Here is a 20,224-nt window from a genome sequence, read left to right on the forward strand (position 1 = left end):
TTGCTCCCAAGTCCGGTGTTGGAGGTGGAAGCAAGCCATGGAAGTGCCGCCGTTGTGGCTACGAGCGCAATGGTTCCGTGAGGAAGTTCCACGCCCACTTCCTTCACAAAAAAGGACATCATGTTCAATTTTGCCCGCAAACCAGCTCGGAAGAGGAGAAGCAAAAACTCCTAAACCTTGAGAAGACTCTTGCAGATATAAAAGAAGCCAAGAAGAATCGTACCAGAGTCGCATGGTGAATCCGAGGGAGATGGCCATGGCGGCTTTCATCCGAGCATCGGCATCCCCTTCTTCGGCATCATTTTGTGCATCAACCGGCACCAACGGTGACCACCCAACTCCACTCTCTACCAACCCTTCATCATCATCTGTCCCTCATTTTCGTCCACCCAAGCGGCAAGCAACTCTTGGAGATAGTTGGAAACCGGCCTTGAAAGAGGAGGTAGATGTCGCCATAGCAAGATTTTTCTACCACGACCATATTGCTTTCAATGCAGCCCGGTAAGCCAAGCTAAGCTTTAATCTTTTGGTTTATACAATGTATATCACTCAAGTCTCAGTTACACTTTTTTTTTTTACATAAGATCTCCATATTTTAAAGAAGTGGCACGGAAGATCGGAGAGTTTGGACCCACATATGTCCCTCCCTCTTCGGAGAGCCTGCGCACCACTCTTCTTGACAAGGAGAAAGTCATGGTGGAGGCGGCATGTGCATCCACAAGGGCTTCATGGAAGAAGAATGGGTATCCCTCATTGTGGATGGGTGGAGTGATACCCGTCGCCGCTCCATTCATGGCGTGGTGGCATATTCTCGGGGAGAGATGTATTTCATTGACTCCCATGATGCATCGAGGACCGGGAAGAGCAAATACTTGCATTGGAGTGGGCGCTTACCATTGAGAAGGTGGGAAAGCATGATGTCATTGCCATCGTCACCGATGTAGAAAATAGCAATTGTGCCACCGGAGCCATCATCGAATCCCTTTATCCACAAACCACGGTCACATATTGCATGGCTCATTGCCTCAACAATCTTCTCAAAGATATAGGCGCCTTGGAATGGATTTCCCCCGTCATTGAGCATGCGAATTCAATGGTGACTTTTGTCAATAATCATCAAAAGGTAACCATTAAGTATTAACCAATCTTATTTCAATTCGAATCTAATTTCAATATGGAAGACCAATTCTCGTTTTGAATGTTGAAACTTGATTTTTCTAAATAGGTGAGGGTTGAATTTTCAAAGAGGTCAAAGCTAGCTCTTCTCAAATACTCGGAGACTCGCTTCGCCTACAACTTCATTATGCTCCATCGCTTGAGTTCATGTAGTGGGGCATTGAGGGGACTCTTCATTACTGATGAGTTATTGGCAATGCCCGAGTCAAAAAGTGTCAACGGAGTGGCATGCCGAGCACGGGCCGACATGCCGGAATGGTGGGAGGAAGTAAAGACAATCTCCAAATTGGTGAAGCCTATCATCCACCTCTTGCGGGTGTTGGATTCCATGAAGCCTTGATCGGCAAGATGAGGCCATGGACATTATGATTGACTCACTTGAAAAACTTGTGACCGACCCCGATAGGTATTCACGTGCCACGAGTCACTTTTAAGTTTTCCCTATGCTTTACAAGTTTACTCTCTTGAGTTTGTAACTTTGTTTTCAATCTTCATAACGTAGGTACGAGGAGATCCAAGAATTGTGTGTGTCAAGGTGGAATGTCTACCATTCTCCTCTTCATGCGGCCGCTTATGTAGTGGATCCACAATTCCAACAAGGGAACCAATGGAAGGACAAAGAGGTGATGAATAGTTGGCAAACCATCCTTGCGCGCCTTGTGCCCGACCCAGAGGAAAGGACCGAGATTCGGCGGCAAATCAATGTCTACAGGAATGGAAAGGGATAAATTTGTCACATGCCCGATGCACAAAGCATCTCGCTTTGAGATGGGGAGTGCTCTTTGGTGGGAGGACTTTGGGGTGGGATTGGGCGGTTTACAGGATTTGGCTATTCGCATTCTTAGCCAAGCATGCACTACGAGTTGCTTGGAGCAACTTTGGAGAGTGTGCGCTCATGTAGCCTCAAAGAAGAGGAATCGTCTTGATGTGCAGAGAGCCAATGATCTCCATATATGTCTCATCAAATTTGAAGATGCTTTCCAAGTCAGACCAAAGTGATGATTTCGCGGAGTGGGCACTTGCTGAGGATGATCCTATCCCAAAGACACAGATAGATGCAGAGGTGCCAGAGGCAGAGATTGAGACAACACCACTTGAGGATGATTTTTTGGATCAAATGGACTATGCAGAGCCAGTTGACATTCAGTTGGCACCATGGGCCAACATCTACAGTCTAGAGTCTAGACCTCTTGAGTCTCGAGGCTTGACTCTTGACTCGAGTCCTTCCCTTTTTGACTCCCATTTATGCTCCACTCTACTTATCCACTCTTCACTTGTACATCATTATGTTTTGCCCCTTGGCGAGGATGATTGATGCTTGATCACCACACCAATGGTGTGCTATGTCGCGCACGCCGCACGCCCTTTGTTATATTTTGGTATTATGTAATATGAATGCAAAAACCACTTTTTCTTTGCAATCTTGTGCTCTTAGTGTTCACTAATGTATCAATATTAAATTTGCAAAGAACTAGTGTCTTTTAAAGCGCGTCCCCTGTCGCGTCCCCCGTCCCCTGTTTTGCCACGTCCCCGTCCTCGGGACCCGCGACATCCCCGGGACCCGTCCCCATCCCCATGTGACTATGCCTCGGAGCCACATGAGATTATTCGAGCCAAGCTCATCTCATGATCGAGGCACTTACTAGATCAGTATCCTTCATGCATAGTTTATGGGACCTCCCCAGAGACAGCTATGCTCGGCTAGCCCTTGAGTCATCTCGACAGCTAGCGTTACAATGGAATATAGCATGCTGGTATGGGGAGATGACATCATGGTTTCAGTCACATGGTTTCAGCATGGATAGATTGCCTCCGTTCCCGTACTCCTTGGATGCACCCTCCCTATCTCTCACATGGATAGAGATCACTAGACTCATATGTCACGCTCTGCTTCACCTAGATACCAGGAGCACATGGATACAGCCGACACAAGAGTTGGGCATAGAGAGCATCTTCTCCAACTAACAAAGAATGGATATTTGATCAGACCGGCCCATATGGACACTCATTTATCCCATGGGATACGATGTGCTATTGGTCAGATCCATACATCATCGCATCAGTTAGAGATTGAGATTGGAAAATTTAGGAGAGTACCACAACAGAGGCTAGGATTTGCTAGTTGTGTCACAGTTACATAACATTTGGCATTGTCCGGTATATTGTGAGATACAAGGCCGCTTTCATTGTCTATTCAAAAAGGACTTGCGACTGTTGGGTAGAGTCATGAGATATCAGGATCAAAGATGCCTCGGGTTGTTTTTGCTAGAGCTGCTGTAACAAACTTGGACACCCCAAGTCTAGAATTTTTCGCGACACGAGAGAGAATCACTTAAAGTACTTCACGTGCCTAGAGAGATTGGCCCCAAAGACTGGCGCCCCTTTTGGTATTTCTTTTATATTAATCTTTGAGCAAAGTACAACTCTCGGTACAGCTCCCACAGGGTCCTCGCTCTCTGACTTTGCGTCCAGATGCCCTGAGAAGTGAGGCCCTTAGGGCTCTTTTATTCTTACAAGGGATGCCAAAAGCAGAGCCCCAAAAGCAGTTAAACTCAAAATCAATTGGTTCTTAAAGCAATGATCCCAAAAGCAACTTGTTCCAAAAAGCAACTGTTCCCAAAATCTGCCAGCAAAAAGCACCAGCGCAATTTGCGGAAATCCATACAAGCTGCTACACTGTTACCGAAAATCTCGGAATCCATATTGTCCTGCCACGTCAACAATCAACGCAAAAATCAAGGGATTCCGTTCAGCCTACCACGTTAGCATCCGTATAGTTTGCATGTGAGTGTGTTCGGGCAGACTTGCCACTTCATCAGTTTGTGACAGCTGCGCAGACATGAGGAGAGTCTCTTGAGCAGATCAAGCAATGAGACACATTCACAGAGGGAGATCACTGACTTCCCTAGAGCAGGGACTCGACAGTCAGATGAGCAAGCTTCACAGCAGACTTCAAAGCCCACCTATACCAAAGGTATATTAGTTGACAAAGCCATTAAGCTCGGGAGTGCTAGACGTCCACGTCTATGAGGGCGACCACGACATCGACGGAGGCTCCATCAGAGGATCGGAACTATTCTAGCACGACATGGGAGATGTCCAGTACGACTATTTACAGAGGCAAACATTGACGATGCTCTTCAGCGACAGATGCAATACTTTTTTGAACAACGCCCGATGCCGGACATCCTTGCACATTGATTGTCACGAGGACGTGGCAACTGCTAACCTTAGTTGTTGGTTTCTTTCCAATGATTTTTGTTTGATTTTTGAGACCCTCTCTTTGAAGTTGCAAATGGTCGGACATTGTAAGGCCAATGTGAACGGTAGTTTCACCCGCAGACGGGAAGTGGTCGGCACATGAATTCGTATAGTAAGAGGATGTCTAGGCTCAGAGCAAGATCATGTAGGTATCCCCGTCGCACTTAGCAAGTTGGTGGATACTAGGAAGTGAACTCAATAAAGGCACAAAGTCAAGGTGGGATCACCAACAGAAAGTATCCGACAGTTGGGCCACACTGCACTTTTGGATGCGGTCCCAATGAGGATAGATGGTCAGAAGACCAGTGGGAGCCCAACGGAAGCATCTCCTAAAAATTAGGAAACTGCTATTTTGGGCCGTGAAATGTATTCACGTCATTACCTTCGGTATGACCAGGGGAACATTTTATTACTCTGCTGCAAAGTCAACTGATGCACCAGTTGAGAGATTTTTAAGCAAGAAGCCCAATGCGGGGAAATTGCATGCATGAGTGCCAAGTGGCACTTTTTGGTCAATTTACCATGTCTAGGAGAATAGAACTCGTAACTGACTTTTTGGAGCAGTTTTGGAAGCTGATAGCTGTGATTTTCAGCCATTTCTTTCCATTTTTGAGCTTCCCATAACTTTACCTTGGACCAAGAAGCTCATTTTCAGCATTGCAAGGCATCAGATGCGTGTTTACAGGGCTGTTTTGCTGCGTTTTCAGCGATACGCAAGTTTTGGCAACCATGAAAAACTTCCCCTTTTTGCATCTATTTGTTCACAAATGCATTACAGGTTAAGGGCAGAAGAGAGGGCGCTCGATTTATACTCGGGGGATAATTCATTGAGAACATCTCACAGGTTAAGAGCTATGGGGTGCTTTCTTTCCCTCTCATGTACAGTGTGGTGTTAGGAGTGATGCCCTACACACTACACATTGCTCTCTCTCCCCCCTACGTGCAGTTATGTGATGCCCCACAAGAGGGCTCTTCATTTGACTGACGTACAGCTGTGTGGTTTCATGCTTTTGTGCTGAGGCAAGAGCCTCCTTGAGCAAGAACAGGGGTAGCTAATTGCTACTCCAAAGCAAGCACCGGTGAGGGTCATAACCTCATCGTACAGGTGCGTTTTCAGCACTGTGTATGCGCTGTAAATTGACTGTTTTTAAGCCATACGGACGCGAGAACCATTGCGAATCGTGCCCCACTGGCAGAGGACAGTTAGGGGACTGTTTGGGGCTGAAAACAGGGCAAAAATGAGTAAATACAGCGTGTTGAATTTATTGTTTTTGTGCAGGAATCAGAGGGTTTATGCCAGTGGAAGAGAGTTCCAGTAGGGGAATTGGTTTCGTGCAAGTTTTGGGGCTGTTATGCTGCCGAAATTTGGCCAAAACAGGGGGTATCTAGCTCGATACAGATAAAGGATTCCCAGGACTCTTCTTTGTAATTTACCCTCCCAAAGAATAAAGAAATACCGAAAGGGGCGCCAATTTTGGGGCCTACAAGTTGTCGGCGTCTGCTCGGGGCATTCTAGCTTTCGAGCCGTGTGTGTATTCAAGTGTTAATTCCCGTCGCAGGTTCCTTTGCACGTTCTCTGTGTGTGTGTCTAAAGTAAAGAATTTCGGGTGAAAGCCAACGCCTACCGCCCCACCGGCCAGTTTCAAGGTTCCATTGCCAGGACATCAATCACTTTTTCCTCAAGAAGTGAGCCTCGGTTGTTTTGGGTAAAGACACAGAGTACAGGAACGCGGGATTACACTATGGCCGACAAAGGGAAGGACATTATGGAAGAGGGTCTCTTCACAGGACACATAGGAAATTCCGCATGTACGCCCTGCTAAAAAGTGGTCGAATTAGGGCTGATTTTCTGCTGCATTTTTAGGGTTTGCAAGTATGAACCAAGATGAGATAGAGAGAGGTCTCACGGTGGTAGATTGGCCACTAGATCTCCTACGGGAGTGATGTGGGTTTGCCAGGTGACACGCTACTTGCCGATTCTCTGAGGCGATTGCTTGGATTCTTCTACACATCGGTAAATCATCTTGAAATTTGAGCTTACTTGGTCATGGGTGGTACATCGGGTTGTGGAATTATGCTCAATTGGAGAGGCAAGAGCCTTTTGCACACGTAAAAGTTAAGGGACAGGTTGCAAGATGCTATGTGGTGAAGTTCAAGAACTATCCACCTATGGATGCAAAGTGGATGAAAAAGCATGAACTGTTGAGTCACCAATGTATTGCAGCTTTACCTTGACGCCTTTGGGTTACAGCCTACATATACCCCAACCCAATGTCTGCAAAGAAGTAATGATAGAGCTAGCACATCAAATGTACTCATGGATTCAATACAACAACAGTGTACAATTTGACAAAAGTATGAAGGTCTCATTAAGTCATTTGTACATATGTTTTGATAGTCTTTCTTGCGGATACATGCGATGATAATAGGGTGCTTACCACACAAGATCCTCTATGACATGTATTTATGGTATGCAATCGAGGACGTTTGCGATTTCAAGAGGGAGGTATGTCACGAGGACGTGGCAACTGCTAACCTTAGTTATTGGTTTCTTTCCAATGATTTTTGTTTAATTTTTGAGACCCTCTTTTTGAAGTTGCAAATGGTCGGACGTTGTATGGCCAATGAGAACGGTAGTTTCACCCGCAGACGGGAAGTGGTCGGCACTGGAATTCGTATAGTAAGAGGATGTCTAGGCTCAGAGCAAGATCATGTAGGTATCCTCGTCGCACTTAGCAAGTTGGTGGATACTAGGAAGTGAACTCAATAAAGGCACAAAGCCAAGGTGGGATCACCGACAAAAAGTATCTGACAGTTCGGCCACATTGCACTTTTGGATGCGGTCCCAATGAGGATAGATGGTCAGAAGACCAGTGGTAGCCCAACGGAAGCATCTCCTAAAAATTAGGAAACTGCTATTTTGAGCCGTGAAATGTGTTCGCGTCATTACCTTCGGTATGACCAGAGGAACATTTTATTACTCTGCTGCAAAGTCAACTGATACACCAGTTGAGAGATTTTTAAGCAGGAAGCCCAATGCGGGGAAATTGCATGCATGAGTGCCAAGTGGCACTTTCTGGTCAATTTACCAGGTCTGGGAGAACAGAACTCGTATTAACTGACTTTTTGGAGCAGTTTTGGAGGTTGATGGCTGTGATTTTCAACCATTTCTTTCTATTTTTGAGCTTCCCATGACTTTACCTTGGACCAAGAAGCTCATTTTCAGCATTGGAAGGCATCAGATGCGTGTTTACAAGGCTGTTTTGCTGCGTTTTCAGCGATACGCAAGTTTTGGCAGCCATGGAAAACTTCCCTTTTTGCATCTATTTGTTCACAGATACATTACAGGTTAAGGGCAGAAGAGGGGGTGCTCGATTTATGCTGGGGGGATGCTTCATTGAGAACCTGTCACACAGGTTAAGAGCTATGGAGTGCTTTCTTTTCCTCTCATGTACAGTGTGGTGTTAGGAGACACACTACACACTGCTCTCTCTCTCCCCTACGTGCAGTTATGTGATGCCCCACAAGAGGGCTCTTCATTTGACTGATGTACAACTGTGTGGTTTCATGCTTTTGTGCTGAGACAAGAGCCTCCTTGAGCAGGAACATGGGTAGTTAATTGCTACTCAAGCAGGCACTGGTGAGGGTCATAACCTCACCGTACCGGTGTGTTTTCAGCGCTGTGTATACGCTGTAAATTGACTGTTTTTCAACCATACAAACGCCAAAACCATTGGGAATCGTGCCCCACTGGCAAGGACAGGTAGGGGACTGTTTGGGGCTGAAAACACGGCAAAAACCAATAAATACAGCGTGCTAAATTTATTGTTTTTGTGCAGGAATCAGAGGGTTTATGCCAGTGGAAGAGGGTTCCAGTAGGGGAATTGGTTTCGTGCAAGTTTTGGGGCTGTTATGCTGCCGAAATTTGGCCAAAACAGGTGGTATCTAGCTCGATACCGATAAAGGATTCCCAGGACTCTTCTTTGTAATTTACCCTCCCAAAGAATAAAGAAATACCGAAAGGGGCGTCAATTTTGGGGCCTACAGGTTGTCGACGTCTGCTTGAGGCATTCTAGCTTCCAAGTTGTGTGTGTATTCAAGTGTTAATTCCCGTCGCATGTTCCTTTGCACGTTCTCTCAGTGTGTGTCTAAAGTAAAGAATTTCGGGTGAAAGCCAACGCTTACCGCCCCACGGGCCGGGTTGATGATGATGATGATGTTGATTTTAGTTTTTCACTTTACTTCATTTGTATGAGATCCACGAAGATCGTATCAATTTGGTCTCATAGGTCATTTTCGCCTTTTGAAGATATTTAAAATGATATTTCATCTCCTCTCTCTCTCTCTCTCTCTCTCTCTCTCTCTCTCTCTCTCTCTCTCGGACTCACTCACTTTGAGATACTTTAATCACCCAATTGACTAGTGGTCAAGCATTGTTTGATGATGCATTTTTGTTTCTTCAAGCCAATTTTACATGCTCTACAGCTTCTTAATCGCAAGACTGATATGTGAACTTGCTTGGCAGGGTCTTGCTGTGCCAATTTTATGTCACTTCGGCTATTCTATTGGGGTGGATGCTGCCTATGAACAACTTCTAGATTGGATCTCAAGCTCGAGCCACATTCACAAAAAGTATGTGTCCTAGAAGTCTCAAGCATAGCTATTTTATACCCGTAGTGGTGCCTTTTCATATCCATTTATGGAGGCCATCTGGCAAACGTGATAGAGTATTTCAAATTGGCCATCATGATCTTATTTCCTTCCCAATTGTTGGGCACCTTCGGCATGATTGAATCGTGTACAATGCTTTGATTTTGATTCACAATCTGGGGTGATGAGCCATGGTCAACGCATACAAAGACTTTTGTTGTGACAGGTTTCATCTTTGCTTGATGAAAATGTTCTTACCAAGACACAAGCACACCCCTCAGTACATGCTATTCGCATTGGCATGCCTTACCCTATCCCTCAACGTAAAGCCTCTATGGTTACTTTTGTGACTAAGTGCACAGACTGTTTAACAAACTCCATGTACATGTTTTGTGGGCTGGTCGTGCGACCATTTTCTTGATCGAAATTACGGGCGGGGGGGGGGGGGGGGGGGGGAGAGAGAGAGAGAGAGAGAGAGAGAGAGAGAGAGAGAGAGAGAGAGAGAGAATATGGCTGCCCTACATAAAAAGTAAGAAGAAAAGTCATCAAAAGCAATGAGTTATTGAGAGCAGGCAAGTAGCTCCCAAAGCAAAAACCCTGATGCATTGCTATGGGACTAGGGCAGGCACAAAATAATCCTGAAACATTGATGTCAGAAAACATCAAATCAAATAAGCTACTCCATATGCTCTCTCTATGTTTCATTGTAGCATCCACAAAAAGGAAATGGTTGTCAAACTGAATTCCATGTACACGCCGTGGACTAAATAAAGACGAGCGAAAAAAAGTAGCCTTGTTTGCCAGATCAATCAATATAAGTGTGGTTCGCAGCATCAACACAATTTCTGAAACCATTCAATTATAGGACGCTCGTTATTACAGTACAGCTAATTGGTGTCGATCTCAGAGATCATAAGTTGGCAGAATGGTAAGTGTATCCATCAAACTTTTGTCCGTTACAAGGAACAATCTCAAAGGGAATTGAGCCTACCTTACATGAGGCGATATACCTGGCTGCAGGATAAAGGGGAGACCAAAAGAGGGATTCAGCCCCAAAAAGAAAAGAATTATGTCAAAGTTGTTGGAACAGTATATACAGACGTTCTGTTGAAAGGTCAAAGAATACAGAATTGTGTATGTCACATATCATTGCCAGACTGTATGGACTCGAGTACCTGCACCACTTCAGCCATGCTTGGTCTTTTGGAAGGCGTTTGAGACGTGCAAACAAGACCCAACTTCAACACCTGCATAACCTCAAGCTGAGCAGCAGGTCCCAGGTCTGGGTCAATGCAAGTAGGCCCCCTTCCCCGTTCAAGGGCCGATCTCACAGCATCACACAGTAGAATGCAATCTGCTTCAGCATTTTCCACAGGATATCTGCCAGTTGCAAGCTCTAGCAAGACAACACCAAAACTGTAGACGTCACATTTCTCACTTAGGCGTATACTTTGACAAGCTACTTCTGGAGCCACATATCCCAAAGCTGAATAAAACCTCCGACTTGTAACATAAGTATCAAGCACTGGGGAAAGCTTTGAGAGCCCATAGTCAGATAAATGTGGCACAAAGTCATGGTCCAAAAGAATATTTGATGACTTCAAATCCAAATGTAAAACCTGGGGCCTGCAGTCATGATGAAGATATGTAAGACCCCTTGCAGTTCCTAAGGCGATATTGAACCGCCGCTTCCATGTCAATTGCCCATAACCTGCATCTTGCTGATGCAAATGGTCATATAAACTTCCATTGGCAATATAATCAGAAAGGAGGAGCTGCATCGTTGGAGACCAGAAGTAACCTTGCATAGCAACAACATTAGGATGTCTCACATTGGCAAGGCGTCCAATCTCTTCTTCGAACTCTTCTGAGTTCTTGATTCTTCCCAATGTTTCAAGTTTCTTTACAGCCATGGATACTCCTGCCTCAAAGGTTGCCTTGTAAACTGTTCCAAGAGTACCACTACCAACGACACAATCCTTGTCTAGAAGAGCTTTTGAACCGGCTTCCCAATCTTCATACTTGGCTGGTAAAGTTTTACTAAAAAGAACAAGCTTCCCTAAAATTGGGTTAGTCTCGGGAGAAGGTGGGGTGCTTTCAAAGACCCTGTCTTCTGTCATCTTCCTCAACGCCCTAAAGTTCATCACAAAAATTACCACAACACCCAGAGCAATGAATGCAGTGGCCACTATGGCAGCGATGGCTGATGCCCCTAGCACATGAGTCCTCCTTGCCTGAGGAGATGGGATGGGGCTAGTTGCAGAGCAACTTACTCCAAGAGGAGCTCCACAAAGTCCAGCATTTCCAAGAAAAGAGCTCACATTGAACCGTTGAAGAGCACCATTCCTTGGAATCAAACCAGATAGTCTATTGTAAGATAGATTCAGGAACACGAGAGTTTCAATGTTCCCTAGTGCAGACGGAATTTCCCCCGACAACTGATTGATTGAAAGATCCAGATGTTCTAGGTTTGAAAACTTCCCCAGATCCTCTGGGATGCTGCCAGAAAGTTGGTTGCCCTCAAGGTCAAGGGACTTCAAAAATGTGGCATTGGTGAGAGATGCTGGTATGCTACCAGTAAGATTGTTGTTTGACAAGTCCCTACAACCACGACAGTTGTCAGCTATGTCAATCACACCAGAACATTGTCAATATAAAGATCCTAATGAAAAAGTAAAAGAAAAAGTGTTGCTTACAGCTCCAGCAAAAACCTGCAGTCTGCCAACGCCAAGGGTATGCCTCCTTGCAGATCCATCTTTTGTAAGTCCAAGATGATGAGATCTACTATCTTGCCAATATCTGGAGGAATAACCCCACTTACTGCAGGGTTTGAGCCCAACCGCAGAACAGACAGATTGCTGAGGCTGCCAATTTCTGAAGGAATTTGACCATTAAAGTTGTTGGAGCTCAAATCAATTGTTCGGATAGATGTGAGTTTGCTCAATTGAGTAGGGATTGACCCTGAAATCTGGTTATTCGACACATTCACAAACTGCAACCCAGCACATGATATAAGAGCTGTGGGTAAGGAGCCTGTGAGATGGTTTGCAGCAAGGTCGAGCACCTGGAGGGCTGAACAAACTTCTCCATCTGGCAAGGATCCGGACAGAGCGTTGAAGGACAGATTCAACGATTGCAAGCTTGGGTGATAGAGGATTTCCGTAGGCACTCCTCCAGAGAGCAAATTTCCTCCCGCCCAAAAAAGTGCCATGTTCTTGAGGCTGCCAAGAGAGGCAGAAACTTGCCCAGTCAACTGGTTCATGCTCAAATCCAGATAATTCAAGGATGTGCAATTGGCAAGAGACCGTGGTATGAATCCTGAAAGAACATTGGAGCTCAAAGATAGGTACTGCAGTGATAAGAGAGCCCCGAACTGCTCGGGAATAGACCCCTGTAGTTTATTGTGAGATAAATCAATGCCTGTAAGCCTCTGGCACCCTCCTAGCAAAGCTGGCACGGGCCCCGTGAGGTTGTTGCTGGAGAAATCTACATACCGCAACCTGCTACAGCGCCTGAAAAATGTTGCAGGGATTGGCCCAAAGAAGAGGTTGTCAGACATATCCAACATTCGAAGATCTCCTAAGGCGCTTAATTCCTCAGGTATTGTGCCTGACAGAGCATTATTGCTAACATTGAGCTTCCACATAGTGGTTATCAAAGAAAGCTCTGCTGGGATCGAGCCAGAGAATGAATTGTTCGACAGCACAAGGTACCTCAAGCGCTGCAGCTTGCTAAGCTGGGAGGAAATGGTGCCCGAGAGTCTCAGGCCTTGCAGAAGAATCCTGTTAACGTTGCCCTCTTCATCACAGAGCACGCCAGACCATGCACATGGAGTCGCGTCCCCACTTTCCCATGTCTCCAAAGCCCCTAAAGGATCCTGGGTTATTCCCTTTCGGAATTCCAACAAAGCCTGGCCTTCCTCGTTCAATGCAGTACATGCAATAGGCGCTAAAACGAAGGCAAGCAGCAGGAAGGGCGACATGCCTGCCCGGTTCCTTCTCATAATCCCAGCTTCATCCACAGGGAGGTTGGGAGGCCGAAACTGAACGAGCCATCAGGGATGGCGGAGCTGAGTGAAGAAGAGAGAGAGCACGCGGCCAGCTGAAATGTGGAAGCGAGGGGAAGCCATGACGACCAAAGGCGGGCTATGGAAAGCTAGCGGAGCACTTATGTAGCTTGGGGGGACCGGTGGCGGGTAATGCAGGGGGAGGGAAATCATGAAAGGAGAAGATTGCATACCAGGAAGGCGACCGCAGCCCGTACTTTGGCAGACGAAGATGGAAGCTTTCATAGAGCAGGAAGGCAATAACAACTAAAATTAAAAGCAGGTCTTATTATTTCGCATGTCTTCCCATCTGTCATCCATATACTAAGAGTTGACCCTCTATTGCCCGCAGCCCGTCGTCATGACCGCCTACAGCCGGTGAGAAAGCAGCTTTTCGCTAACCATTAAAGTGGCCGTTAGAAGAAGAATGTCTAGTTCACATGAAGAGTTTGCATGATGGGCTAGTGGCCACTATGGGCCACGGCTGGGCTGCTCCCATTTCCCTTTCACATATTGAAGCATCTCATCTACCTCTTTTTGGACATGCACCAGATTCTTACCCTCGTAGAAATATGTCCCACACTTTCGAGTGTCTCATAAGAAATGTGATCGGGGTGCTTGGGTGACGAATCACCTGGCAAAATAGAAGCTCTTGAACCCAATCTGCACAATGAACTGGTAAAATGGGTAGGGTCAAGGCTAGCGTTAGGCAGTAGTAACTTCTCAAACACCAAGCTAGGTGTTCTTGAATGACTAAGCAACAGGCTACCTAAATAGGTAGCGTTAGGCCAATTCGAACCCCTCAGAAGCTTGATGTTGTCCATGTGTGCATAGGCATTCAAATAGGACAATCTTTCTATGGTTATTTACAACACATTGGTATGTCTTTGTTTGGATAAGTGAATTCCTAAAATTTCAATAGGCTAACCTAAAGGGGCCATATAAATGTCCTTTAATGAGTTGTTGGGCGCCGTTTCTCTGTGATTTCTCATTTCGAGCATGGAGGGATGCGTTTAATAGCGATACTCAAGAGCAATATGTAGCATAAATCTTAGAGCGGTAACACTCCACAGGCCGAGATCGGCTCTATTCTCGAGAGTTTTGTGTACAAAAACGAGGGTCCAATTGCATGAGTGGCCCAGGCCAATTAAAGAACGTTGCTACCAACATGACTTGAGCCTGCATCGAACGGCCACGATGTCGCTCTAGTTGAGCTGACCACGAAAGCGCTTGCTGTTGGATGTCCTAGTATTGGCGCTCATTTGTTTTATTTATTGAGGTTGCCCTATCCATACGCTGCCTCCATCCCATGACTAGCCCCTTTACCCTACATGCCATACGAGCATGGGGCCAAAGGAGGCACAAAAGGCACTTCCCTTTAAGCTTCATGTAAGAGGAGGATATCTATTCTTTTTTTGGTAAGGTAGTATATTTGTCAAAGAGGATCTTTTTTATTTCCTGCCATACTCGCTCAACTAACCGAGTTGAAATAAGTTAGAAATAAAGATAATTCATTCTCATGCTCAAAATGAGCCATGGAATCCAACAAAATTACATCAGACAACAACACACTATGTGTGCCCGATTACACCTAATACCAATCCATAAGCGAGCTTTTTACAAGGAAGCTCAAAACCCCTACAACAAAAGCTTAATTTCGAAAGATACAGGACAAAAAGTACCACAACTCAAGCGGGAGCCACCATGTCATACCTCCTCTCACAAGGGCTGCCATGCCCAAGTCAAGAAGTAGCATCACAGATCTTGAGGAGACAGAAGCCGCAGCAATGGGACAGAGACAAAAGCAATCCACCAATCAGTCGATGCCACAGCGGATCAAGATGACGAAGCTGAGAAGACACTTGGTTGCCACCGCACAAGAAAGCCATGTTGTCGTCCAGTGTGCCCAAGGTCTCCTCCCCATCCCAAGAGAAAGCTAGATGTGACCTACAGAACCTCTGCAGCATCACACATCACCACAGAAATACCCTCATTGATCAGAACTTGGAAATGTGATTGATCATACTTGCCCTCAAGAGTTGAAGGTGAGTTGTGACATAGCCATGGTTGTCGAACTATCATGTTATGCACCACCACTAAGGCTATGGTCACGCAAGGCTTAGTTATCAGTTATAGATAACTAAGACAACTATGCCCAGACAGAGCATTAAGTGAATAACCAAGCCTCTTGCATGGTCACACGAGGCTTAGTTATTCATTCATCCTCTCAACTAAGCCTTGAACTTCACAACTGTGCCAAAAATGGCATAGTTACAAAGGGTGGGCATAGTTATTCATTTATTGCTCCTTATCACATGTGACCAAGAATTAGGCTTAGTTATTTGTTCAAATAAATGATAACTAAGCCTCGCGTGACCATAGCCTAAGACACTATTACTTTGAATGGTTTGCTTGTGTGAACATGGTTACAATTGAAGCAAAAGAAGAGGCAAGGGAGGAATTGACCCCATGGGACTTGATGGCCATTGAAACAAAACCCCATAAGGAGGAGTCCAGGTAATTATGGGAACCATTGTGGGGAGAGTGATTGAATCTGCAATTTTGGACCACAAGAGAATGACTCCTCAATCTAGACTAGGGCCATTGGTTGGACAATACCCGTACTATGCATATAGGTACCATGTAGTGTGGGCTAGCAAAGGTGGACACGGAAAAGCCAGAAACCTATCAATCTTAGGAGAAAGCGAATGAGAAGTGGATCCACAATTTGTGGCCACCACTATTTGATTCATTGCATGTAAGATAAGAAGATATCTTGAGCAAGAGAAAGGTGTGAATTGCATGTACCCGGCAATAAGGGAGCCTTACATAGACATTTTGTGATTGAGGTTTTCATCCTTAAGCCAGTGGGCAGGATATTTGCAATATAAGACTCTCTTTATTTGTAGCTCACAAGTGATTGTCTTTTATCCTTAAGCTGACTGAGCAAGATATATGTAATGCACATGTAAGGCTCTCTTTATTTCTAGCTCACAGTTTGAAATCTATTTCTAAAATTAAAAAAAGTTCAGCATATGAAAGTTTCGGAGCTAGATTGAGTATCTTTGAAGGATTTTGTACTACGGTTTTGTAGAATTCCTTTCCTTCTCACTAAAATTTAGAGGTAAACTCAAAAATGTGTGGGTGGGATTACACTTATCCTATATATTTTTTGAGTGTTGGTATAGCAGTAGAAAGCTATTGATCGTGTTTTTTTTCAAGGATAGGGTTTGCTTGTGTAATCTCAAGGAAAGTTTGAACTTTGTCAATATTGGAAACAGTTGCTCTCAAGGGTAGGGCTTGTTTGTGTAATGTAGTAAAAAGTTAGAACTTTGTGAGTAAATCAAGTACTAGTATTGCCAGAAGGCCGCTTCTCTCTCTCTTTCTCTCTCTCTCTCTCTCTCTCTCTCTCTCTCTCTCTCTCTCTCTCTCTCTAAGCGCGCTAGTTTCAGAGCACATTGGTCGGACTGAGGAGGGAACGGCACGTGTTCGAAGGAGGGAGCCGAAATCTATCCCCCTTTTATAATAATATAGATTGGCAACAACTAATGTAGGAAAAAGTTTGCACTTTTAATTTTAGATGATGAATGCATTCAACAAGTAATGTGATAGCTCACATACCTTAATTGGTCAAGTGTAGGTGATTCAATTTATTTAAAGGAAATTAAGCAGAGAATCAAGGGCGATTCTCCTGCAGCTTTCAGCTTTAGTAAAATTTGAAACCTGAGTTCAATGCAATGCGTGGCAGTCGATAGCGGCAAGGGCTGGCAATTGGCAGCCAAAGTAAATTCGTCCCGCAGGCAATAACGGCAGGGGTCGCGCACAGTAGATTGCCCAGAGAAGCAAATGGGCCGTGAAGGTCCCGATTGTTGCAAGCTGCAGGACAGAAGGGAGGGCATCCCGCTTGCAGCATGTGGAGGAGAGAGAAGGAGAGCGTATTCGAATGCAGCATGCAGAGCCGACGAGCAAAGGCGAAAGCAAGATCTGTGTCTTTTTAAAGACGTCAGACCATGTCGAGCAGGTCAGCTTGGCGCTGAAGTGGTTACGGGAGTAGCAATAGGGTGTGTATTGGAGTGGTGGGGGTTGAAAACCCTTTTGTATAAGGGTAGTGAAGCTTTCACCTGAGAGAGGAGGGAAGGAATCTCAGAGAGCATCTCAAGCACTAATGAATAAAATAAAAGTGGGGCGAGCAGAAGCAATAAAGTGAAAGGATTGTTCATTTATGTTAGTCAGACTTGCGTTCAAACTTCGCAAGCCTTTGCATTGTGAAATCTTGTTATCCCAAAGTATATCTAGAAACTTGTCATTGAGTTTTATCAAGATGACTAGGTTGACTTGCATGTCGGTGTGTGCTTGTTCACAAATTTCCTTTCCCAAGTAGCAGTTAAAATCTAACAAACTGTTGAGAGTCTCAATTAACTCTTTGTTGATACTTTTATCCTCTTTGGGCTAAAACTAAGGAATAAACATCAAAGCACTTGCAAGTATTATATATGAAAGTACTACCACCATAGCATGTTGATCCAACAACCTTGATTACTTGGGTTGCATTTGTTCACTTGTCTCGACATATTTTTTAAGGGAAAATTACCAAAATACCCCTCTAATTTGTGGAAATTCCCAAAGTACCCCTCAAATTTCAAAAGTTCCCAAAATACCCTTGTATCTATTTTGGTCTGATTGTTCAAGATTTTTTTATCTTTATTCCTTTTTGACAATTTAGATATGTTTTTGAGTGCTTAGCATGTAATTTGTCACAAATTACCTCACAAAAATAGTCGATTATGTCTAAAAATAATGAAGCAATTCATCTCCAAAGCCTACATAACCAACTCAATTTCTAGCTTGAGCATCTTGTATTGATAGACAATCAGTCCTCTTATGAAAAGCTACAAAAATATTCATCTTTGGAGAAATTTAATCTCACGACCAGGGGTATTTTGGGAATTTTGGAAAATTTGAAGGGCACTTTGGGAATTTATGACAAAATATTGGGGGTATTATGAGAATTTTTGCAATTTGAGGGGTACTTTGGGAATTTCCACAAATTAGAGGGATATTTTGGTAATTTTTCCTATTTTTTATTAAAAACATGATCCAGCACATGACATTGTAAGAAGTACAAAGATGCTTGCTTGTTACACTTACTCGAAAAACAATTTGTCAAATGCGGAAGCATAGAGCTAGGGAGAGAATGCACGAGACAGAGAAAGAGAGAGAGTTTCTGAGAACCAACCAACTTGACAATGAATTAGATGATTATACAATGGGGCTAAGTGATGCCTTTATATCCCGTTGGGGTACTCCCCAGCAAATTGCCCTGCCCAAAATTATGTCAAATAAGTAAATACATACATAAAAGACAAAATAAACTATGGAAGCACATTGAGGTAGTCACTCGAGATGCATAAACTTTAACACAATTAACAGCTCGTTACCCTTGCCCACTTCGATAACATATATTGCTACAGACGGATGCATAGTGTGCCTGCAAAATACACAAGATAGCATGCTACACACAATAAAACCAACAGATCAGCATACTCAGTAAACTCCCCCTTGGAACTGAAAGTTGGCGCTACCTTGGAGATTAAGGTCTTTGGTCAAATTGTGAGAGAGCCTTTGCCAAGTTCAAAGAAAAGTAGTATGAATTGAATGGCTTTGAGTCTCAAGGTGTCGAAGATGCACACAAAAACCCCTTGAAAGGAGGGCCCAATGCAAGTGCCCTTGGGGCAAGCTTCTGCATGGGAAGGGAGGCCTTTTAGAAGGGCGAAATAAAATCGGTTTTTATTTTTATTTTTGATTTTGCTTGCAAAGCCAAATTTTGGCGGGCAGAGAACAGCACGGCGAGGGCGAGTTGGTGAGGGTCCAGGGCCATTGTGCTAGAGTTGCGAGGTAGCACCCAAGGCCGCAAGGCTTGTCAGCAGTGACAGTAGATAGCTCTGGATAAATATCCTACGTGTACATCCACCATCGTATGCCGGCGTGGATCTTTGGTCTAGCATGGAAAGAGGTCACAAGATTTTACAGTGTACACACTACACAGTTGCCCCACATTCACACACAAGTAAAAACTGACTCACCCATCACTTGGGCCCCCATCCCACAATTTTTTATGTTGGCTACTAGCGCACACTGAATTTTCAACAAGATTTTTAAAAATTTTGTTCCGAGCTTCAGAGAGTTCATTGTGGTCCAAACCCATACTCACAACAATTAATTAACTTATCTCTCTCTCTCTCTCTCTCTCTCTCTCTCTCTCTCTCTCTCTCTCTCTCTCTCTCTCTCTCCCCATCCAACTGTTAACCCTCACGGCTCACGGGCACCCTATCACCTACGACAGACGTTGTATTATTTACTTGGTAGAGTCAGGTACCGGGCTTGTCAGTCCAATAGGAATGGTTAAGAGTGATCACCGATGAGAGGCGCACTCTAAAACTGGAACGTTTAATGTTTGGGTAAGATTGGCTAAGTGTGGGCGCCCAAATGTGAACGGGTGAGCCCATATAAAAGTCAATCTAAACCTAAAAAACCTCATTCTCTCATTTGTGCAATTGAAGAGTACTCTTACTCCATCTCCATCTTTTTCTTCTTCATCTCCTTGTGTGTGTGTAGGTGTGTGTGTGTGTGTGTGTGAGAGAGAGAGAGAGAGAGAGAGTGTGTGTGTGTGCGATCGAGCATTGCGGCGGCACGACGGCGGTGAGGCAGTTGAGCGCGGCGTAACGACGTCTCCCTCTTCTTCGCGGCGAGGAATCCTCCATGACAGCAAGCGTAGAGCGGTGAGTGACACACCATCGCCATCTTTGAGCTTACTAGTTTAGGCTTGTTGTGTGCTTGGAGCCACTTGTGGCTCGCACACAGTGTATCGGCAAGTTCCTTGAATTGACACGTGCGACATACGCGCACATTTTTGGCGCCGCTGTCGGGGAATGCCATACACTAAGCTTGAATGGCACTCTGTGCTTCTTTTGTGGTGCAATTCAATTGTAGGAAAGGTAGGGAAGGAAGGTGTGTGTGTTGAGAAGAATGATTTTTTGTTGCTACTGTGTATTTCTTTGTTAATGAAGTTTTGAAAGGTTACTGTGTTTTCTC

At 44.7% G+C, this 20,224-nt stretch overlaps 1 protein-coding gene and 1 pseudogene across 2 annotated transcripts; one reads left to right on the plus strand and one right to left on the minus strand.

Moving 5' to 3' along the window:
* The first annotated feature begins 256 nt into the window (after positions 1–256).
* Positions 257–2,491, plus strand: LOC147462362 (uncharacterized; annotated as a pseudogene).
* A 7,429-nt stretch (positions 2,492–9,920) lies between these two features.
* On the minus strand, positions 9,921–17,161 carry LOC147462363 (uncharacterized). Of its 2 annotated transcripts, XM_086483698.1 has the most exons (3): positions 16,856–17,161; positions 11,784–12,599; positions 9,921–11,688 (listed from the first exon to the last, which is right to left on the minus strand). In XM_086483698.1, exons 1-3 carry the CDS (start codon positions 17,029–17,031, stop codon positions 10,227–10,229), a joined length of 2,454 nt encoding a protein of 817 aa, XP_086339824.1. In that variant the 5' UTR covers positions 17,032–17,161; the 3' UTR covers positions 9,921–10,226. The 2 variants fall into 2 exon arrangements, with proteins under 2 accessions (XP_086339824.1, XP_086339818.1); XM_086483692.1 differs by lacking the exon at positions 16,856–17,161 and having other exon boundaries at positions 11,784–15,248.
* Between the last annotated feature and the right edge of the window lie 3,063 nt (positions 17,162–20,224).

This window comes from Adiantum capillus-veneris, chromosome 2 (assembly GCF_014529385.1).
Source record: "Adiantum capillus-veneris isolate H3 chromosome 2, ASM1452938v2, whole genome shotgun sequence".
NCBI classification, from domain to species: Eukaryota; Viridiplantae; Streptophyta; class Polypodiopsida; order Polypodiales; family Pteridaceae; genus Adiantum; species Adiantum capillus-veneris.